Source organism: Furipterus horrens, unplaced genomic scaffold, assembly GCF_987537825.1.
Source record: "Furipterus horrens unplaced genomic scaffold, mFurHor1.1.pri manual_scaffold_6, whole genome shotgun sequence".
Lineage (NCBI taxonomy): Eukaryota > Metazoa > Chordata > Mammalia > Chiroptera > Furipteridae > Furipterus > Furipterus horrens.
Window position 1 is genome coordinate 13,120,633 of NW_028327176.1, and position 23,007 is coordinate 13,143,639.

Sequence of the window (23,007 nt, forward strand, 5' to 3'; positions counted from 1 at the left end):
TCCTTCCTTCCTTCCTTCCTTCCTTCTTTCCTTCCTTCCTTCCTTCCTTCCTTCCTTCTTTCCTTCCTTCCTTTCTTCCTTCCTTCTTTCCTTCCTTCCTTCCTTCCTTCCTTCCTTCCTTCTTTCCTTCCTTCCTTCCTTCCTTCCTTCCTTCTTTCTTTCCTTCCTTCCTTCCTTCCTTCCTTCCTTCCTTCTTTCCTTCCTTCCTTCCTTCCTTCCTTCCTTCCTTCCTTCTTTCCTTCCTTCCTTCCTTCCTTCCTTCCTTCCTTCTTTCCTTCCTTCCTTCCTTCCTTCTTTCCTCCCCTTTTCCTTCATCCTTTACTTTAAATATTCATCTAGTTTATTCACAGATGATAATTGAATGCCCACTGTGTGATAAACACTGTGCTAGGTGATGGGATAAAAAGATGAGGTGATGGACTTCGGACAGTATAGATAGAGCACTTAATAACTTGAAGGAAACTTCGTGAAACTTTGAAGTGGAAAAGAAAGAAGGTGAACCCTTACCTTATATGATGTGCAAAAATTAACCCCAAATGGACCAAAGATCTAAGTGTAAAAACTAAAATGATAAAACTCTTAGAAGAAAACAAGAAAAGCTTAAAACATTAAATTTGGCAATGATTTCTTAAATATGACACCAAAATCACAGATGACAAAAGAAAAATAGGTAGATTGGACTATATCAAAATTAAAACTTTGTGAATTTAACAACATTGTAAAAAGGCAACCATTAGAATGGGATAAAATATATGCAAATAATATATCTGATAAGGGGTTAATATCCAAAATATATAAATATCATTTACAACTCAACAACAACAAAACTCCCAAATGCTCCCATTAAAAAACTAGGCAAAGGACTTGAGTAGACATTTTTCTAAAGAGGATACTCAAATGGCCAATAAGCACATGAAAAGATGTTCAGCATCACTAGTCATTAGAGAAATGCAAATCAAAACCACAATGAGATACAGCTTCATCAAACATAAAAAGTGGTAGCAAGAATGTGGAGAAGGTGGAATCCCTCTGCACCACTGGCAGAAATAGAAAATGGTGCAGTTGCTTGGAAAAACAGTATGGCAGTTCCTAAAAAAAAAAAAAAGTATGTGATCCCCCTATTCCACTTCTGGGCAAATCCCCCAAATAAATAAAAGCAGAGATTCAAACAAATATTTGTATACCCATGTTCATAGCAGCCTTAGTCACAGCAGCAAAAGGTAGAAACAATCCAAGTGTCCCCTGACAGATGAATGGGTAACCAAAATGCGGTATACGTACAATGGAATATCATTCAGCTTTTAAAAGAAAGAAAATATTGACACATAGAACATGAATACATTATGCTAAGTGGATAACCAGGCACAAAAGGACAAATATTGTACGATTCAGTTATGTGAGGTATCTAGAGCAGTCAAATTCAAAGGGGCAGAAAGTGGAAGGGTGGTTACCAGGGGCGGGAGGGAGAAGGGAGTGGGCAGTTAGTGTTTGATGGGCACAGAGTTTCACTTTTGCAAGATGAATCGAGTTTCTGGAGATGAATATGGTTGGTGATGTTTGTACAATGTGAACATACTTCATGCCGCTGACCTGGACACTAACAGCGGTTAAGATGGTAAATTTTATGTTATGTATATTTTACCACAATTAAGAGTGTGTAAAAAACAGAAAAGTAGAGACAATAGTATAATTGCTCCCAACAGATAAGCCCTGTGAAACTATCAGTGTTCTCACATTCACACCAATGACCAACACTTAAAAAAAAGTTGATCGAATAATTTCTATTAAAGAAGATCTCTTGAAATGAAAAGAAAATTGCTCCATTAACTCATTCTTCATTTTCAGTATCTTCTGCCTAGTGTTTTGCAATAATAAAAGTAGGCGTTACTTTTTCTTTGGAATCTATAGTTTTTCTGAAGATAATAAAAGCTGTCTTTCATAGTCTTCTGATGGCTTAATTTCCTTTTCTTCTTCCCCTGAAAGAAACAGAACATGGTTATTATTCATGAGCAGCAAATTATTACCACAACATGATTCATTCATTTATATGTTACCCACAAACATTGGTAAGCATCTACCAGGTGCAGGGCATTGTTCTAGGTACTGGAGATACAAGGATGACTGATAAAACCCAGTCCCTGCCCTCAATAAATTTGTAGTTGATTGATTTTAGAGAGAGAGAAAAGGAGAGAGAGAGGAACATGAATTTTTTGTTCCACTTATTTATGCATTAATTGATTGATTCCTGTATATGAGCTGACCAGGGATTGAACCTACAACCTTGGGGTATTGGGACAATGTTCTAATCAACTAAGCTACCCAGCCAGGGTATAAATTTTTTTTTAATAGTCATAATTCTTTACTTCCCAAATGTTCTATAATCATCATGGATAATTTTTTGATAGATAAAAATATAATTTAAAAAATGAAGGAACTAGAAGTAATGAGACATGTAACTGGCTCCTGAGTGGGTAGCAGCTTTATCCATCCTCAGGAGCATCCAGCCACTTCTAAGAGAGCCCATCCTTTTCCAGGGTAGTGGATCTTAATGGCATGGTGTCAGCTGTCTTCTTCTAACTAGTACACATTCTTTGAAGTCTTTTGTGGCTCTAAGCAAGACTATATGATTTATAATAAAATTTTTAAAAAGAACCTCATCCTGAAAAATATACCTTCTCTAGAACTGAGGTTAAAGTTTTGTAACAGACCATTAAATTTTGATTTTCCCAGTAGTTTTAATGTAATATCCTTGAAGCATGTTTACTTCAGTGAAAAGCTTTGTTGGTGATGCAACATTATTGCATGTCCTAGAACTTTTCCTTCTAAAGCCTCAGAGGTGTATTACATTTGTTCCATTTATTATTTGTGATGATTTTCCTGTCCCATTTTAAGAAAGATTTTATTTATTTTTAGAGAGAAGGGAAGGGAAGGAAAAAGAGAGGGAGAAAAACATTGATTGGTTGCCTCTCGTACTCCCCCAAATGGGGACCTGGCCCACAGTGCGGCCATATGCCCTGACCAGGAATTGAATCTGTAACCTTTTGGTTTGCAGGATGACATCCAATCCTTTGAGCCCCACCAGTCAGGGCTCTCAGTGTGTGTGTGTGTGTGTGTGTGTGTGTGTGTGTGTGTGTGTGTGTGTATAATGTGCATACACAATAGGACAATGGGAGTAACAAAAATGTGAGACCCTAAATATATATATAGTTTCTGTGATGGTACCTAATTTCTCAATTAATCCTTTAAGATTCAGCTCTCTGGAGTGCGCCCTGATTCTGTTAGGCAGGGGTCATTCATTTATTTGTTCATCAAAATGTATTAATTGCCTATTCGACATTTGAAACCATCTTAGTACTGGAGAAAGGAGAATGATTACAGCACAACTATTGCCTTCTAGGGGCTCGTAGTCTAAGTAAACAAAGAACTATAATGGCAGTAATAGTAAAGATATGCATAAAATACATAGCACAGTGGAGAGGTGCCTAAGATCTGACGTGGGTCTTCTATGGTTTTTAGGAATTTGCCAACTGCATGTGGCGGGGCAGGAAAAGAAAAGCAAGACATTTCAGGAAGATAGGACGGCATGTCTAGAGGCATGCCAGGCAGAGCATGGATCTTGACTAGCTGTGATTCCCTAGTTTATTAGGGCAGTGCACCCTGTGCATTGTAGATTCCCACTGAGCATTTGATGAAAGAATGAAGAAATTGCCGCTTTCCTTGCTAGTAGAAGTAGAGGCTTCTACTATTTCAAAAGAGTGTTCAAGCAACACCAAAATTTTTTTTAGAAATTTCAATTTAGATTAAAAATCTTAACACAAACACAATTTATATCATTTATTAGGCTCAACTCTCCCAGCTCTACATTAGATCTTTATTCAAAAAATTTATAGACATGGAAGGAGATTGCAGTAGATGTCAATAAGATGGCTACCTGGTTCACAATCATTTCTTTTTCTATAAATGGTCTCTTCATATAGGGTGGCCCCCACCAGCTACATCTCTTGTTTCTTTAACCTGTTGCCACCCACATCCTCCCTGGCCCAGATATAAGGGTAATGAAATAAAGGTAAACCATATGACCCAAAACTGGTCAAATCAGGGTCTTAAAAGAAATTAAAAGGTAGAATGTGAGGCTTGGCCATGATACCAGCCAGGAAAGGAGGAGCCCTCAATGGGACAGAACAAACCTGACCTTCCTAGAAGGAGAGACCAGAGAAAAGTTCTAGCAGTACTCCAGTCCCTGGGATCCTTTTCCTTGTGGCTCAGCTGGACTCTTTCCTTCCAGTGGGTCTGTAAGTATCCTCAGTATCCCTCCAATCAATTCCTACTTTCTGTCCTAGCTGATTTGGTCTCTGTCACTTGCAGTCAGGAGACTTGACTACCATAGGGAACAAAGACAGGCACCGGGAGACAAACTTACCCAGCTTCTCTGTGGCTTCCACACAGACACTAGGATACATGCCCTCCGTGCAAGCTGCCACCAGAAGATGCAGATGGGTCTTCACAACAACAACACCAGTGTTTTCCTGGATAAGAATAAAAATGAACGCTAATCTCTTGGTTTTCATCATGGGACTAGCAGTTACGCTCCAGCCATATTTTTCATCATTTCCTGAGTCCCATATATCCATACACTTGTTTTTGGACTCTCCACTCTGTTCCACTAAATTAGTTGTCTGTACTCAGAAAATGCCAGACTTTTGTAGTAATAGCATGGATATTTTGAAAAAGCTCCCCGATTGATTGTAACATACCCCTACCCCAATGAGAAAGGCAATACACTTCAGAATTGGACAGGTCTGGGATGGATCCAACACCTCCATTTTCTGCTGCATGACTATGGAAGAGTCACTTAACCTCACTTAGCCTTTGTCTCCTCATCTGTAAAATGAGGCTACTTAGTTCATAATGTGCATAAAGTGTGCCTAACCCATAATATAGGGCTTCCAGTAAACGTGATTTCATTTCCTTAATTTCTCATAGGCAATAGAAAGTCAAGAGAAGTTTTAAGCATGGAGTGATATCACTTTTTTCCTTTTAAAAAAATTTTATTGTATTTTTTATTACCATTTATCCTCCCTATACCCTCTTTCACCTCTACCCCCTGCAATCACCACACTGTTGTTCATATCCATCAGTTCTTTTTCATTTTTGCTCTATCCCTCATCACCTTTCTTTTTTTTAAAGGAGGATGTAGAATATGAAGGATGGACTGTAGTAGAGAGACACAGTTCAGGCAAGGTTTAGTTGACAGATTCCGAAACAAACATTTCTCAAAACCAGCCTCTCTGTTAGTACTTTCTTTTGCGGATGCTCTCCTGGCACTAGACTGCTGTCTCAAACATGACTGTTGGATTAATGGGCTTAGTCTGTGTTATAGATAGGATCGCAAGAGACACAGAAAATTGAAGTCACATTCTTTCCTTAGGGCCTTTATGCGGCTGTCTTCAAATCTGCAATACTCACGTTCTTAGCATAAAGAGAATGATCATCTGCCTGGACACATTTGTAGTCCCTTTCCTTGAAGTACATCCCTTCTCTTCCTGCTTGCGGAGGGTTCTCCGCGAATCCATTCACATGCGTTCGGACATCACTGGGCATTAGCTGCCGAGGTTAACTAGCATGGGAGTCAGCAAACTGTGGCAGGCTGGCCACATTTCGCCCACTACCTGTTTTTGTATGCCTGCAACTAAGAATGGCTTTTACATTTTTAAGTAGTGTGTGTGTGTGTGTGTGTGTGTGTGTGTGTGTTGGGGGGGATCAAAAGAATAATATTTTGTGATGTGTAAAACTTGCACGAGATTGAAATCTCAGTGTCCATAAATAAAGTTTTATTGGAATATAGTCATACCCATTCTTTCACGTATTGTCTATGGTTGCTTTCCTTTACAACTGCAGAGTGGTTGTGTAGTTGTGACGCAAACCCTAGGGCCTGGAAACCTACAATGTTTACTGTGGCTCTTCACAGAAAAGAAAGTTTGTTGAAAACTCTATGCCCAAACTTATTTTTCTTACCCTGAACCCTGGTGATGCTTCTCACAGGCTCGCCCCTGGAGTTCGATGAGGGCGGCGCCGTCCACGTGCCTGGTGCCCGGGAGGGACTGGAACAGAAACTCGGCAGGTGGCTCGTGCTCCCTCCGCCCTGATGAAGGCTGCAGGAGAAAGCATCCGCTCTGGCTAACTTTTAAAAGGCCTGTGAGTACCAAGGTCCCTAAGGTACTTCGGACAGTTTTAGAATCAGCATGCATTCTCCGAAGAGATGGAGCGTGAAAGTGGCCGTCCTCACCTAGCGTCCACCGAAACTCAAAGAGGAAAATAAAATCATAGAAACAGGAAATCACGGTTCACACAGAGCAGGTTATGCAGTGAGGTCGGACAATCGCAGCTCCTAATTTTCCAGCTATGTCAGTGGTTTTTGCCCCAGAATCATCTGGGATTATGAAACGAAAAGCAAACTCCTGCTGGGACGGAGAGCCACTGGACTAAGTAAACAAGGGGAGATGACACTATGCTGGTCGCCAGGCCTCGCATTCCCCTCCCGCTGAGGCGCGTCAGGACACTAATCAACACGCCAGGAGACTAAAAACACTTTTTGAAGCGATTTGAAGTGACATTTTCCTGGTCCTCGTCAGGCCAACCTCCACAAACACTGGCCCTTTCCCACCACTCACATCACTGTAGTTCGGTTCACGGGAGGGGAAGAGGAGGGGGCGGTAGGGCTCCCGGGAGCGGAGCGGGATAGGGACGCTGGACGGGGTTAATGGCAGTGTTGCGGACGCGCAGGAGGCGCGCGGGACTTGGGGAAGCCACCAGGGCAGGCTGGAGGGGCGGGAGCCCAGCGCTGGGCCCGGGTGTGCAGGACCACCGCCCGTCCGCGAACGCGGGGGATGGTGGCGTGGGGGTGGGCGTGGGGGTGGGGGTGGGGGGTTGCGACGTGCCAGCTATCGGCTGCGATGCTGCGCGTCATCAAGAAGCCCTCCGCCTGGTCCATGAGCTGGGACCTGCACACCCGAGCCCGAAACGCGGGATGCCCGGTTTCTTCTCGGCCGACAGGGTTGGGAACCGCAGCCGCCCGGGGCGCAGGGAGGCCGCAGCCCCGTGGAGCCTGGGCTCCTCCCTCCGCTCCTGCGCCGCGCGGACTTGTCGTTGCCCCGGTGTCCCCGAGACACCGGACGCGAAACGCTCTCACTTTCTGAGCCCGCGGGCAGGGCGAGCCAGGCGGGCTCACCCTCCGGCCGCAGCCGACGCCTCCGGGCCCGGCGCCGTGGGGTCGGTCCCCGCGCGGTGCAGACCGCTGGAAGCCCTGCCAGTTTTGGGAGCCGGGCTGAGTGGCCCGATGCGGCCGGCACCCTCCCTGCCAGGCCCCGGGGAGGCCACGCACCGCGCGGGGACCCACCGGCTGGTGGTCAGAATCTGTTCCACGTCCGTTCACGGTCACAAGTATGGTTCCCTCAGCAGAAGAGAGTAACACGGTGGTGAATCCCCTTTACTAAATGAGCTAATTGTTTAGTTTTTCTAGGGGCTCTGTTATTTGGGACCCCAATGGAAAACTTAGACAATGACGATCTGGTAACTGACACACTTCCCGGGCTCAAGAGCTCCAGAGAATGGCTGGAACCACAGTCCCTTTCTTTTATGCAGGTACAGTAGCGAGGCATTTTGAAGGTTAGGCTTGGGTAGTTGCACTAAGAACGGCCTTGTGCGAAATAATTTCTCACAATAATGTTTTGTTTCATTCTGCCCTTTGTCATTCCCTTCTTTCTACTAACTTTGTGTTTGCTCTTCATTTTGTTAACTTCTTAAGGTGGACTCATAGGTCATTGATCGTATACCTTTTCTAATGAAGTTCCTCTTGAAGGACTGCTTTAGCTGCATCACCAAACATACATGTTGTGTTTTTTTTTTAAGATTGTAATTTGTCTTTTTCTAATCAGCTTTATTAAGGTATAACTGATACGTGTACAATGAACTGCATATACTTAAAGTGTACAGTTTGATAAATTGTGCCGTGTGTTCACACACGAAACCATCCGCACAATTACGATAATGAACGTCGTCGTTACTCCCCAAGTTTCTTTACTGTGTCCCTTGGTGATCCCTCCCTCCCTGCCAGCTGTCAAGACAAGCACTGATTTATTTGCTTCCTGTCACTATAATTTATTTTGCATTGTAAAATTTTATATAAATGTAATTTTACAGTACGCATTCTTTCCCTGGCATCTTTCACTCAGCATAGTTATTGCACAGTTCACCCATGCTGTTGCACGCACAATACTTAATTCCTTGTTTTGCTCAATGCTATCTACTGAAGTTTGCCCAGCCTGTGGCGGACGTTCGGGTTGTTTGCAGCTTTTGGCTATTACAAATAAAGCTGCTGGGAACATTCATGTACATGGCATTGTATGGACATATCCTTCATGTCTTTTGGGTAAATATTTAGTTGTGGAATGGCTGAGTCATCTGATAAATTAATTTAATGTTTTATGAAATTGACAAACTCTTCCAAAGTGACTGAATTATTTTACATTTTCACTAACAGCTAACTGCTTGAGAGTTTCAGTTGTTTCATATTCTAGCCAATATTTGGTATAGTGTGTGTGTGTGTGTGTGTGTGTGTGTAGTCTTTTTTTATTTATTTAAGTTTTTATTTATCCCTAGAGGGGAAGGAAAGGAGAAGGAGAGGGAGAGAAACATTGATGTGCATGAGATACATCAATCACTTGCCTCTTGCATGCCCCCAACTGGAGACCTGGCCTGCAACCTAGGCATGTGCCCTGACTAGGAATTGAACCAGTGATCTTTCAGTTCACAGACAGGTTCTCAATCCACTAAGCTACACCAGCCAGGGCAGTCTGTAGTCTTCTTAATCTGAGACATCCTAAAAGATGTATAATGGTACCTCATTGTGTGGTTGTTTTTTTAAAAGATTTTATTTATTTCTAGAGAGAGGGGAAGGGAGGGAGAGAGGGAGAGAAACATCAATGTATGGTTGCCTCTTACACACCCCCAGCTGTGGACCTGGCCCACAACCCAGGCATGTGCCCTGACTGGGAATTGAACTGGCAACCCTTTGGTTCACAGGTCAGCGCTCACTCTACTGAGCCACCCCAGCCAGGGCTCATCGTGGTTTTCATTTTCGTTTCCCTAATGACTATGATGTTGAGCATATTTTCATATCTTACTTGCCATTTAGATCTATTAGAGAAGTGTTAGTTAAAATATTTTGATGTTTTTTAAATTGGGTTGTTTGTTATCTTGTTATTGAGATATACATAACCTTACATAAACTTCACTAGTTTAAGGCTGCAATCAAATGGCGTTTGGTATATCCACAAGGTTGTGCAACCATCACCATTATCTAATTCCAGAATATTTTTATCACCTCAAAAAGAAACCTTGTACCCTTTAGCAGTCACTGTCCATTCCCTCTCCCCTGTGTCCTGGACACCACTCATCTACTTTCTCTCAGATTTGTCTGTTTGGGACATTTTATACAAATAGAACATGTGGTTGGTCCTTTGTAACTGGCCTTTTCCACTTAGCTGCTGTCTTCACGGTTCATCAGTGTCATAACATGTATCAGCATTTTGTTCCTTGTTACGGCTAAATAATATTCCATTATATGGATATACCACATTTTGTTTATCCATTCATCAGTGATGGGCACCTGGATTGTTTCTAGTTTGAGCTATTATTAGTAATACTGCTATGAACGTTTGTATACAAGTTCTTGTGTGAACATAGGTTTTCAATTTTCTTGGGTATATAACCTTGGAATGGAATTGCTAGGTCATATGGTAACTCTGTTTAACTTTTGAGGAACCACTTAACTATTTCCCACAGTAGCTGTACCCTAGTACAGTCTCACCAATGGTGTATGACAGTTTCTCCGCTGCTTGGGTTTCATTGAACCTCTTGATTCTGTGGGCTTACAGCTCCCAACAAATTTGGAAAAAATGACGATTATTTCTTCAAATGGTTTTTTTCTATTCCCTCTTCCTTTTTGATAAATATAATTATATGCATAATAGCCTGCTTGAAATCATCCCGTAGCCCAGTGACACTTTGTTAATTTTTTGCAGACTTTTCCCCTTGGACAGCTTCTATTGTTACGATTTCAAGTTTACTACTTCTGTAACATTGAATCTGCTGATAAGCCTGTCTGGTGAATTTCTCATCTGAGACATTATAATTTTCATCACTGCAAATTTTATTTGGGTCTTTTCTTATATCTTCTCTGTTTCAAAATGTCTATTGTTTCTTCTGGTTTCCTGAACTTATGCACTACAAGAATAAGAATTATTTTAATGTCCCAGCCTAATACATATAACATCTGTGTTATTTCTGGCACAGATTTGGTTAATTTTCCCCTTCATTATTGATCAAGTTTTTCTGCTTCTTCATATGCCTGGTGATATTTTAATTGAATGCCAGGCACTGTGAATTTTACCTTGTTGGCGCTGGATGTTTTTGATTTCCCATACAAGTTCTTGAGCTTGGTTCTGGGATGCAGTTTAGTTACTTGGACATACCATGATTCTTTCAGGTCTTGCCTCCAAGCTTTGTTAGGCAGGACCACAGCGGCATCTAGTGTACGGGCAGTTTTGTTGTGCTGCTTATACTAAACTCCTCCAAGTACTCAACTCTATGCTTTGCAAACCATGAGATTTTTCACTCTGGTTGATGTAAAAGGAATAACTCCTGGGGCTGTGTGACCTCTAGGGATTGCTTCCCCTAATCCTTTCAAGGTGCTTCTTGGCCAACTTTTTCTTTGGGTAGTTACTCCACATGCATATAGTGTTCAACATTCAGCTGAAGAATCAAGGGGGACCCTCTGCAGCTCCCCGAAGCTCTTTCTCTCTGTAACTTTCCTCCCTCTGGGACTCAGCCCTATGAACTGCAGCTGCCCTGGCCTCCCCGGACTCCTAGCCTTTCTCCTTTTTCAGGGAGATGGCTGGGCTGCACCTGATATTCACCTCTGTGCCAGTCGGGAAATCCTTTCCAGGGACGAAACTGAGCTATTATTGGGCTCACTTTGTTTTGTGTTTCTCAGGGGCCACTGCCCTTCATTGCCTGATGTTCAATGTCTTGAAAACTGTTGTTTCAGTTATTTTTTTTAAGATAAAGTTCTTTGTTACTCTATCTTGTCTGAAAGTGGAAGTTCTCAGCCCAACCATTTCTTCAAATGGTTTTTATGGTCCATTCTTTTATTGATCATGTCTAGGACTCCAGTTTCCCACTGGTTGAACTTGATGCTATAGTCTCATAAGTCATTGCTGCAGTTCTGTTCATTATTTTCCATTTTTTTCTCTCCATTTTTCAGATTGGATAATTTCTAATGATCTGTGTTAAAGTTGAGACCCTTCTTATGTCATTTCCAATCTGCTATTAAGGTTATTGAAGTTTGTTTATTAAATTTAAAAATTATATTTTCCACGTGGTTTTTTATAGCCTATAGTCTATAGTCCATAGTTCTTTGCTGGGTTTGTCTATGAACACATTTCCTTTAACTTCTTAAGCATAGCTATAACAATTGACCTAAAATCCTGCTCTTCAAATTTCAACATATGGCCCATCTCAGAGTTGGTCTCCATTAATTGCTTTCCTTTTAAGTATGGACCATTTTACTCTTGTGTGTGTGTGTGTGTGTGTGTGTGTAGTAATTCTAGACTATATTTTAGACACTCTACATGATACATTATAAAGAGTCTGGATTCTGTTAGATTCCTCTGAAGAATATTGAGCTTTTGTTTCAGCAGACAGTTAACTTGGCTGACCTCAGCCCACAAACTTTGTCTTTCCTGCAGTTGACAGCAGATGAAAATTGCTATTTAGTCTTTTTCAGCTTTCAGTGGGCTGCATGGAGTCTGCCTGGTATGTATATAGTTCAAGGATCTGCCAGAGATTTGGTCAGACTTTATTTTCACAATTTGTGGCATTCCCTCTATGGCTTCCTTCTTTCAGGTATTTCTTTTTCTCACTTTCCGGCTCTTGTGGTTACCCTGGACTGTCTTCTATCTCTTGAATCTGTAAAACTGAATGTGTCTTTTTGAGTTTGGCCATTTCCTTTAGCCCTGACTGAGGCCTGCTCTTAGACAACAGTCCATACAAAACGGAAAACTTACCCAGTGCTGTTCTTTTCCCCAAGGGTTGACCATTCCTCTAGTTTCTACCTGCTTTTGGTCAGTCTTCAGTGTCTCCAGATTGTTGGTTTTTATATTGTTGTATAGAATATTAATTCAGTCCCATGTTGGTTTTGAGAACAACATATTTACCAGGAATAGCAACTCTGTGAGGCAGAAAGAACAAAGAAAATGAATTTAGAGTTAGACACCTTTGGGTTTAAATTCTGGCTCAGTGCAGGATTTCCTAGGCTTCTAGTTGTTGCTTAACTCCCATGAGCCTTAGTTTTCTTGGGTGTTAATGGGGAAGGTTTTCATCTTAGATTTTGAGATTATACTCATCTATTCTGGAAAAAAGAGTAGCGAAACTGAAGACTACTTCTAATGATAGTGAACTTGAAAATATTTTATTTTTGAGTAATTATGAGAGGATTTCAAAGGCCCATCCTAAATGTCTCCCATTTTGGAAATCTTTTTAAAAAATCATTTTCCCACCATGGTTAAATATCGTCGGCAGCCGTCCGTCTCGAGAGACGATGGTGTAGCTTCTTAAGAGTCTATCTGCACCGCCGAGAATGGCTGTGCAGTCCGACTCGGGAGTGACATGGTAGTATCTGTCTCCTCCCGTGTTGAATCGACATCTTGCGATGACGCTGAAGCTACAGAGCCTGGGCAGGGTGATATGGAGGGTCTGCTGTTGCCCATGCAGCAGACCCCCCCTCTCTTCGCAGCTGAAGGATCCAAGGGAAAGACGGAGTCAATACAGCTTGGCTTCAGGTGCGCCGCAGGAGTTGCCGGTGTTGACTACAACGTCAAACCGCCTTAGGGACTCCGGCTCCGGATTTTCTGTCGGGGTTTACTCCCTTAGCCTTTCCCCTGAAGAGGTATGCCGCAAGGCAGCGGAGGTTTTTTGGAGTCAGAGTTTTCCTTCTCTGATGGTTAAATATATATACACATAAACGCATATACACATATATAGTCTCATAACATTTCCTATTTTTAACCATTTTTTAGTGTACAACTCAATGACATTAATTACATTCACATGTAGAAATCAATCTCTTATATTTTGTTAGATATTTAATTGTGGAAAATTTGTTATGAAAATGGAAAAATAATGTTATGAACTATTTCCTGAAGATTGTATTGCTTTAAAATCTGAAAATATGACTTGCATATAAAAATATTTACTATTAAGATTTGATAGCTATAATGATAATGAATTAAAACAGAATTCACTAATGACTGAATTTAAATAGAGGACTGACTGTATCTATTTAACTTATAAAGGTAAAAGCATTTTATAGGATGTGAAAAAGATGGGTTATACCTACCATGTGACTCTGGGAAAGTCATTTGACCTTGTTAGGATTCAAAATGTGTACTGTGAGTTATTTTTTGCCCTAGAATGAGCTTAGCTGAAAGCAGAAATATTCAACTACTCTTCCAATAGTACTTTATGATATGACTTGAGGTATAAAAACTGGATTTACAGAGGATTTTCCAGAGATATGACTGCCACATAAAATATAAGTCCAGATAGTATTAATAATTTTATTTTCAAGATTTGACTTTCTCAAAATTTCATTCTGTCATTTCAGGCTTTAGCTGAAGAAGATATTAATGCAGCTATCAGATCAATATTATATAGAGAAAATTATATAATTAAGGTAAGAATTAACTATACAATGTGTTCCAATTAAATTTTTTTCATTGTTCATGTAGTTCATCATTGTTATAAAAATTGTAGAAAATAAACTTAAAAACACTCATTCACCCCTAGGATTAACCTCTTAAGAGGCCTCTGAGATTGTTTTAATTGACTTCCTCTTTTCCTATACTTTGTGGGGATTCTTTCAGACACCTTATAAGCTTTTTCCTTCTCACTTGTTCCCTCATCTGAGTGGGGCTTTGATGGAGTCACTGTCTACTGTTAAGAGCTTTAAGAGCTGTAATGGGAGCTCAGTGACCAATTACTACTCAGGTGCACCTAGGTAAGAAGAAGGCTTTAACTACAGCGGGATGGGTGTAATTATAAGACAAGGTGCATTTCCCTGTGAAGTGCACTAAACGCTGGAGTAGGTAACCAGTTTTTGTTTTTAATTCTCATCCAAGGATATGTTTAATGATTTTAGAGAGAGAGGAAGAGGGAGCGAGAGAAACACCGATGTGAGAGAGAAATATCGATTGGTTGCCTTCCGATATGCACCCCGACTGGGGATCGAACCTGCAACCTAGGTTTGTGCCCTGACCAGGGATTGAACCTGCAACCTTTTGGTGTATGGGATGATGCTCCAACCAACTGAGCTACCTGGCCATGGCTAACGTTTGTTTGTTTGTTTTTAAGTCTTTTCTTCAGAGTTGTTTAAAAAGAAAAGGAAATGTGCATTGAGAATGGTCGAAGTGTGCTGTGATCTGAAGTTATGGAGGGATAATCCCCACAAAGTAGGAAGCTTTTAGGGGTCTTTTTTTTTTTTAATTTCGAATTTTATACTGTTGATCCTAATAATTACATGATTTCATTTGCTAGATGAAAGGCTGATAAGAAATTTTGGTGAGAATGATTTTGTTTATAGCCTAAATCAGGCATTTTCTTTGCAGGCTCTTCAGACTAGGTTGTGCTGAACATCCGTCTCTTTGCTTTTGTCTGTTTTTCCTCGTGGAATGAATATTTTTCTTCCATATGGTCTATCATCTCTTCTCTCCTAGACGACTCTCCATTCTTTAAGGCCTGTCAGAAATGTCTCCCACTTTGGAAATATTTTTGTAAAAATTTAATCTTTTTTTATTGTGGTAAAATATACTCATATGTAATAAAATTTGCTGTTTTTAACCATTTTAATTGTACAATTCAGTGACATTAATTACACTTACATGTTGTATAACCATCACCATTATTTCCAAAACGTTTTCATCTCCCTAACTGAAACTTTGTACTCATGAAGTAGTAACTCCCCTTCCCTCTGCAAGCCTCTGGGGACCCCTCATTCACTTTCTGTCTCTATCATATAAGTGGAGTCCCACAATATTAGTCCTTTTTTGCCTTACTTCACTTAGCGTATTGCTTTCAAGGTCCATCCATGTTGTAGCATGTGTCAGAACTTTACTCCTTTGTTATAGCTGTGTATTATTCCATTGCATATATGTGCCACATTCTGTTGATACATTCATCTGTTGATGGACACTTGGGTTGTTTCTATTCCACCTTTTGGCTATTGTGAATAATGCTTCAGTGAACATTGGTATGCAAGTACCTGTTTGAGTCCCTGTTCTTAATTATATATATATTGCTATATTGTCCTTCAAGTTGCTTTGTGGTTTTTTTTTTTTTTTTTTTTTGTAGTCTTGTCTCCCCAGGGAAAGCAGGCATATTGTCTAACTGAGCCATGTATTCCTTTTCCCCAGTTTAGTATGGGTCACACAATAGAAGCCAAGTAAATGACTGAATTGAGAAATGACGCTGTGTGTTATTCTTAGGAATAGAAGTGAAGTTTAAATTTTAGAACCAGAAAGATTTCAGATAACATATTTGTCTTTTCTATCACTGTTTTCTAGGAACTAGATAAGTATTTACAACACCATGACCTCTTAAATGCAAGAAGAAAAGAGATGTTGTATAAAAGATGGGCTGACCACGTGGCAGATCCTCTCCAGAAGAAAATTATAGAAAAAGTTTGCTCACATAAGAAGATTAAAAAAAGGAGACAAGAGGAATTAGATAGTTTTTTAAAATATGTAAATCGAAAGGTACTAAGAGATCATTTGATATTTTTCGGTCAGTTTAAAACTATGGTTATCTTTATATATAATCATCCAAACAGCCTGCCCCTCCCCACTCTATGTATGAGTAACCTACACACTGTCATAGCAGGTACTGCTCTGAAATCCAGGGCATGCAGAACAGGTGGAGGGAGGAGGGTTGGTTCTGGATTTAAATATGTACATTAGAATCAGTTTTCTTTGTTGTTCCCATGTAATTTTTACTTTTAAACACCAATTTAAAAATGTTAGACTCTAGATTCAGTACACACATACACACACAACGTTCTGGAACTCAATCATTTACAAAGCTGTAAAATATTTCTGTTCTCTCGGCATTTTTAAGAGACCTGAGATGTTTGACTAATAGGCAGTTAAAAACAAATTCCCGTATCTTTTAGCATTCCCACATTCTTTATTAAAATCTTGCAAATTTGAAGTAAATTACCTGACTACATTAAACTTAATTTCAAGTTTGGTCTCCCCTTCTCTTTTGCATTTGTTACTGATACCATTTAGAAGCATGAGAACTGATCTGTGTGTTCGACTCTGAAGTCCTGTTACGCTCAGGGCAGACTGTGACCCTCTTGTTCTTACGTGTGGCTTATTTCCTTCAATAGGGAAATGCGTTTTTAGAACATTATGACCCAAAAGAGTACGATCCTTTTCATATGAGCAAACAGGACCTGAACTTTCTGAAGGTAGGATAGATTTCTTTTTTTATCTTTGATATTATGTACTTGGATTTTTTGAGCAGCCCTACTATGTGAGATGTCCTCCAGTGATAGCCTAACAATGTAGTAACATCTTAAGAATAGTTGTCTGTCTCGTCTTAGAAAGGAACCAGAAAGCCAAAGACCAAATTAAATTAAACCTCTGTAAATTGGAAAATTTTGGGTAATAGATAATGTTTAAATTAAATTTTCATAGACTATAAAATTTGTTACAAAATAATACATTTTCATGATAAAATCAATTGTTAAATAATTTAAAAACCAATCAATTCCATTACTAGGATGAATTCGTTAACATTTTTCTGTATGTCCTTTGACATTTTCTATATATAGGAATAAATACACATTTTTATTTTACAAGAATGGGATTATACCATACACTAGGTTATATAGTCTGTTTTTCTTCCTTAATAGTTTATGATTTGCTTCTTTCTTTGTCAACAAATATAAATACACAATTTTAATAGTTGCATGATATTCTATTGTAGTAGCAGCTAACTTTCACTGATAGATTAACCACATATTAAGACTTTTTTTTTTCCATTTTATTTCATCATCACTGCTACCATACAGGTAATTTACGGGTGAGGCAAGTGCGGCACAGACAGGTTAAGTTACCTGTCCAAGGTCACACAGCTACAAATAGCAGAGCATAGATGTGTTTCTAACCATATATGGTGTCTTCCTAAACTATCATTATTTCTGACATATTCCATTTTGAACTCCTAGATTGTTTTAGACCTATTGCTGTTATATATGACATTGTGATGAACATTCCTATAACTAGTTATTTCTTAATTTTTTTCAGTAAGTTGCTAGAAATAGAATTGTTGAGTTAAAGGTTATACATAATTTTTATTAATATTACCAAATTGTTCCCCAGAATGTAAAAATCTGCACCCCTCCACCAGAGAGTCCATTTTCCATACTTTTCTAGTAGTGGAAATTATTAAACAAAATAAAACACAAAAACCTACCCTGGTCACAGAGATTTTAAACAACTGGTATTTTCATGCAAAACAAGTCCTTTTTTCCTCCTCCCAAGTTGGAGTATGTGTGTGTGTGCGATTGTCCCCAGTTGTATTGGTGGCAGTTAAACTGAGAGTTTAGAGTAAGAGCCTTAGATATACTAACTAGTAACACAGCTAGTAAGGGGCAGTATTGGGATTTGAAACCAGATCCTTTAGAAACCAAAATCCCATCCTGTTCTTTTGCCACTCTGCCTTGCTAAATGGAGCTGATAGGTGACTTCTGAAGGTAAGCTGAGCACTTCGAGGTTATAGCAGCAGTTCTCAAGGGCAAGCACATAGACCTTTGAGCCGCAAAATGGCTTAGGGGACCATTAGACCATGTATTTTCATAATCGTGCAAAATGTTATTTGCCTTTTTCATTGTGTTGACATTTGCTCTGATGGTACAAAAGCGATGATGCCTTAGGACAGCTTAAATCAGTGCTACCAAATGGTACTGTGAGTCCTTATATTCTTCATTGCCATGCTTGCACAGTAAAACAAAAACAAAAACAAAACTCAATTTCCCTTAAGAATATCTTTGATCAAAGAGTACAAATTATTAATTTTCTTCAGTCTTGATCCTTGAGCACACATCTTTTGAAGGTCGTGTGATGAAATGGGAACCATGCCAAGAGCACTTCTGCAGCCTACTGAAACGCGGCACGATTGGTTGAATTGTGAGCAGTCTGGTGGGTTTCTTTCATGGAACACCATTTTTACTTGAAAGAATGACTTACAAAGCTATGGCTGTTATATCTTGGGTATTTGGCAGAAAATTATCAAAGTGAATCTGTCGCTTCAAGAACGACAGTATTTGTTGCCAATGATAAAATATGAGATTTTAAGCAAAAATTTGAATTTTAGAAAAATCATATTGAGTGTGACAGCATTCCAATACTCAGAGATTTTACTGATGAGACTGATAATAATATAATAAATGTGGTTACTGTATAATGAAATGTATTAACACACAACTTAGATCTGATTTTTTCCAAACAACCAAACCATGACATGGATAAAAGATTCATTCAATGTTCAAGACAGACCAATGGATTTTAATGTAGCAGAGTTTGAATAATTGATTGATATGGTTTTAGATTCCATATCATAAATAATTTTAAGAAACTACCACTTGTTGAGTTGGGGAGTAGTATCTAAGAATATCTACAATGATCTGAAGAGGCTATTAAAACAAGAGCTAACTCTGGCTGGAAGGCCTTGCTAAGAGGTGTATCAGAGTGCCCCCATTTCTTTATTATGTATTAAATATATATAATGGTTATACTGCCATTAATTTGTAGATACTGTATTCTTGATTCTTCTGGCAGAAGAGCCATAAATGGATGTTTAGGATAGACTGAAAAAGACCTGAAACTCAGTCCTTAAAGAAATGCTTTCCTTGTAGGTCACCATCCCACCATTTTGTGACCCTTTGAAAAAGGCACAGTATGACAAAGATGAGGAAAAAAGAACCCTTCTTCAGTGTGAGACTGGTACTTCATTTCTAATTGTTATGTGATTCCATAACCCAAGAGCAACGGGAGTTGCATTTAACTGTGCTAATTTGTATTACTAATCTTCTTGCAGGCAAAATACATACAATGAAAGAATTTAAAGAGGTTGAGAAGAACAAACTGCATTCTAGATTCCCAAGAATTTCTAACTCAAGGTGCTTTGTGACTCCAAATGAGTGGCTTAGACTGCCTACAAGCTACATAGAAAGTGAATTTTGTAAAAGGAGCAGGTAATGGTTAATATTGTAAAAATTATGGAACACATTGGAAATGGAAACTTTTTCTGGAGACAGTGATATAAATTGTCATAGTTGTTATTTTTTAAATTTCAGTTTTTGATGAGAAATCTACTGTAATTCTTGTCTTTGTTTCTTTGTATGTGATATTTCTTTTTTCCTTGGGTACTTTCAAGGTTTTCTCTATCTTTGGTTTTCATTAGCTAGACTATGATGTGTCTAGGTGCTTTGTTCCACTTTCTCCTTGTTTAGCCTACTTAAGGGTCACTGAGATTCTTGTATATGTGGTTTGATGTCTTTTATTATTATTATTTTTTAATTCTAGCCATTATCACTTCAAATATTTCTTAATCCTATTTTTTCTTCTGAGATTTCAATGATATATTAGACCATTTGATATTGTCCCATAGCTACATAGTTCTTAGATACTCTGTTTTTTCCCACTAGTATTTCAATTAGACAATTTCTACTTACTATCATTAACTTCATGGAGTCTTTCCTCAGCTATGTTCCATATACTGAAGAGCCCATCAGAGGAATTTTTCCTTTCTCATGATTTTCATTTCTAGTACATCCACTAGTTTTCGTTTTTCCTGAAATTCTCCATCTGTTCATGCATGTTATTCACCTTTCCACTGGGTTAAGACATTATTCATAGTTATTTTAAATTTTCTATTAGTTCCAACTTTAGGGTCATTTCTGAATGTGGTTCTGTTGATTGCTTTATCTCTAGACAGTAGGTTATTTTATCTTGCCCTTTTTTTGCATGTCTTGGAATTTTTTATTGAATGCCAGATTCTGAGGTTATTTTGTCTTGATTTTTTTTTTTTTTGGCATGTCTTGTAATTTTTAATTGACTACCCTTCTCAGACATATTAACACAGGAAACCCTTTTGTCATTAATTATACTTTATATACTTATTTAAATATTTGCTATACCCTTTTCTTTTACTGAAAACATATTTCAAAACCCATATTTTCTAGGAAAACTCATTTTGATTAAGATGGATCAGACTGATTCTTTCCATGAATTTCTGAGGATGTTAGAAGAATGGTCAGGGCTCTTGGTTTCAGACAACTGACCCCATACCATTGGGAGGTCTTAAGAAACAGGGCTCAGTTTCAGGAACATTACTCAAAATCACAGTGCAGAACGGGCAGGCAGAGGGATGTGGTGTTTCTGCTAAGAGCAGGAAGCTGCTCCAGCTATCAGCCTCAGAACCATACAATGGATACTGGCCAGTATCACTGTTCCTAATCAGCACCTGAGTAGGGACAAGACTGGTGGGATCTCAGGCACCTGTCTGCCACCTTATAGCAAGCGAGACTGGGAAATGGAGTGTTTGGGTTCTCTCTTGGAAACACATTTTATATTTATGCTTGCAAATGACAAGCCATAGGCTTCTTTTTACATTAGTATATCCACTCCTGTGAATAGGGAGTGCGTTAAACTTGGCCCGGCTGAGTCCAGGTCCTCAGTAAATAGCAAACCAGTCTCCGTGGTGGTTTCAGCAACTCTCACATGCCCAAGAGTTCACACAAGTTTGAAGTAATGGTACTTTAGACAATATCCATAGCAATCAAAGTATAACAATGATGTCTGAAAGAGTATAACCTAGTATTGTTTTCCAAGCATCGCCTAACCCATGTTATCTTGTTAAAGGTTAAAAGTGAAAGTGAATTTTAATGTGAGTAGTTTTGATTCGAAACCCTCGGCCAAAGCTCCTCATCTTCTGGAATCCCCGGACAAAGAAAAAGCAGTTATCTGCAAGTAAGCCTGTTATTCCCTAGCTTTGCTCTTCTGTTATTTAAGATGTGTGGCTGTGTTTCCACCCTGGGCCATCCTTTCGAGCTGCTGGAGTCAGTGCCGAGGCATGTGCCAGGCTCCTGCGGCATGCCACCAGGCTCCTCGCCCCACCGTGTCTGGGCGAGGTGGCAGCTTTCAGCAGCTCTTTCTGCTTTTAAAGAATGAATAGCTAACACATTCAGAAATAATGGGCACAGGCATAGAAAAAAGCTGTTAACAACTCATATAAGTTAAAAGTGATTTGAATTGAATCGAAGCAGTAAAAATGTAATTTTGGACTAGTTTTGTGGGGTAGCAGCTGCTACCGTATTATACCCAGAGGGAAGAGGTGCTGTGAGTAGGGAAGTGGTACATACCAGTGTGCATGTAACATGCGGAATCGTCTCCAGAAACTGGTTATGGAGTTAAAAGAGATTTTGCTACATAGTTACATAACCTGTTAACTATCTGATTAAAGGTATGGGATCCCCAGACATTGCTGGAAGGGAATGTAAAATAGCGCAGTAACTTTGAAAAACAGTTTGGGGGGTTCTCAAAAAGGTTTAACATTAAATTACCACGCGACCCAGCAATTCATCCCTTCGGTTTCTATCCCCTTGTACGACTGGGCACCTGTCTCTTCTCCAGCCTCATCCCCTGCCTGTCTCTCCTCCTCACTGGGCTCCAGCTTCGCCCGCCCCGCCTTGTGTCCTAAACCCACCAACCTCACGCCCACCTCCGGCACTGCCTCTGCGGGTGCCCCTGCCCACAAGGCTCTTTCCCAGATTCTGCGCGTCTCACTCCCTCCGCTCCCTCGGGCCTCTGCCCACCTGCCATCAATTCAGACAAGCCTCCTCTGACGTCTCCTCTGTTCCCCCACTCTCCTGACCCCCTTTACGTGGGAAGGGGGCTCAAATGGAGGCAGGACAACCCACCCATTGTAGAGGAAGGCGGGTACAGTACACAGATGCAGGCAAAGATGTCTTGGTGAGTTTTGTGAAGGAAGACTGTTTACTCCATTTTCTCGATGAAGTGAGGAGGTCATTCATCAGGTGGAGAAGAGAGAGATGTAGAGGGTTGAAAAGGGAAGGGAAGAAAGGGCTCTGGTATTTTCTGAGTCGCAACAATCCTGGTGTAAATGAGCGCTGCGGATTTTGACATCTGAAAGAACCATACGGGTCCCTCCATCATATCACACGGGCAACAGGGGCGGCTGTGTCCCCAAGTCTCTGCATGTTACTGACCCCAGACAGAGCAAGGAGAGGCTGCGGCAGGAGGTTCGGGTCGGGACGCCGCCTGCTGGCTGTGGCACTCGGCCCCTGTGGGGACGACTGCACTTCAGGGCATCAGCTCGGCTCAGCCCGGCTCAGCCCGGGAACTCTTTCTGCTTCGCGAGCCCCTCCTCCTTGCATCTCACGTAACCCTTCTCTCCTGTCAGCCTTCAAAAGGTTTTGGCAACCAAGGCGCGCACACCTGACCCTTGACTGGTAAAGAGGACACAGAGGTTGCGTCGGAGGTAGCCATTTGCCAGCAGCAATCGTTGAGAGTGAGGACCAAGGATGGCACCCAAGAGTTGTTCTGTATCTAAGAAAAGCAGCTGCAATAAACTTCACTTAATTTTTGAGCTCAGTGTCTGTGTGATCATTAAGAAACACCACGTATTGACAGTTACTGAAACTGTATTTTCCCCAGAGGCTAAGATACAATAAACACATGAACAGCCATCTTACTGGGTGTGCATCTCAATTCACTGGTCTTTCCCTAATTTAAGCTGGGCTCTCTTCGATCATGTGGACGAAAAGGGGCCACATACTAAACCCACCAAGCTCAGGAAACGCCTGTG

The 23,007-nt window shown here is 40.2% G+C and overlaps 1 protein-coding gene and 1 long non-coding RNA gene across 2 annotated transcripts; one reads left to right on the forward strand and one right to left on the reverse strand.

The window, feature by feature from the left end:
• Window positions 1-835: 835 nt before the first annotated feature.
• LOC150005680 (uncharacterized) lies at window positions 836-6,822 on the reverse strand. The gene is made up of 4 exons (XR_016511697.1): window positions 6,016-6,822; window positions 4,421-4,526; window positions 1,185-1,976; window positions 836-1,089 (listed from the first exon to the last, which is right to left on the reverse strand). It is a non-coding gene; the product is annotated as an uncharacterized LOC150005680 (long non-coding RNA).
• Window positions 6,823-7,398: 576 nt separating this feature from the next.
• FAM228B (family with sequence similarity 228 member B) lies at window positions 7,399-22,788 on the forward strand. Its single transcript, XM_090280178.1, has 8 exons — window positions 7,399-7,641; window positions 13,724-13,792; window positions 15,678-15,869; window positions 16,502-16,582; window positions 19,034-19,121; window positions 19,216-19,372; window positions 21,042-21,149; window positions 22,603-22,788. Exons 1-8 carry the CDS (start codon window positions 7,543-7,545, stop codon window positions 22,646-22,648), a joined length of 840 nt encoding a protein of 279 aa, XP_090136304.1. The 5' UTR covers window positions 7,399-7,542; the 3' UTR covers window positions 22,649-22,788.
• Window positions 22,789-23,007: the final 219 nt, after the last annotated feature.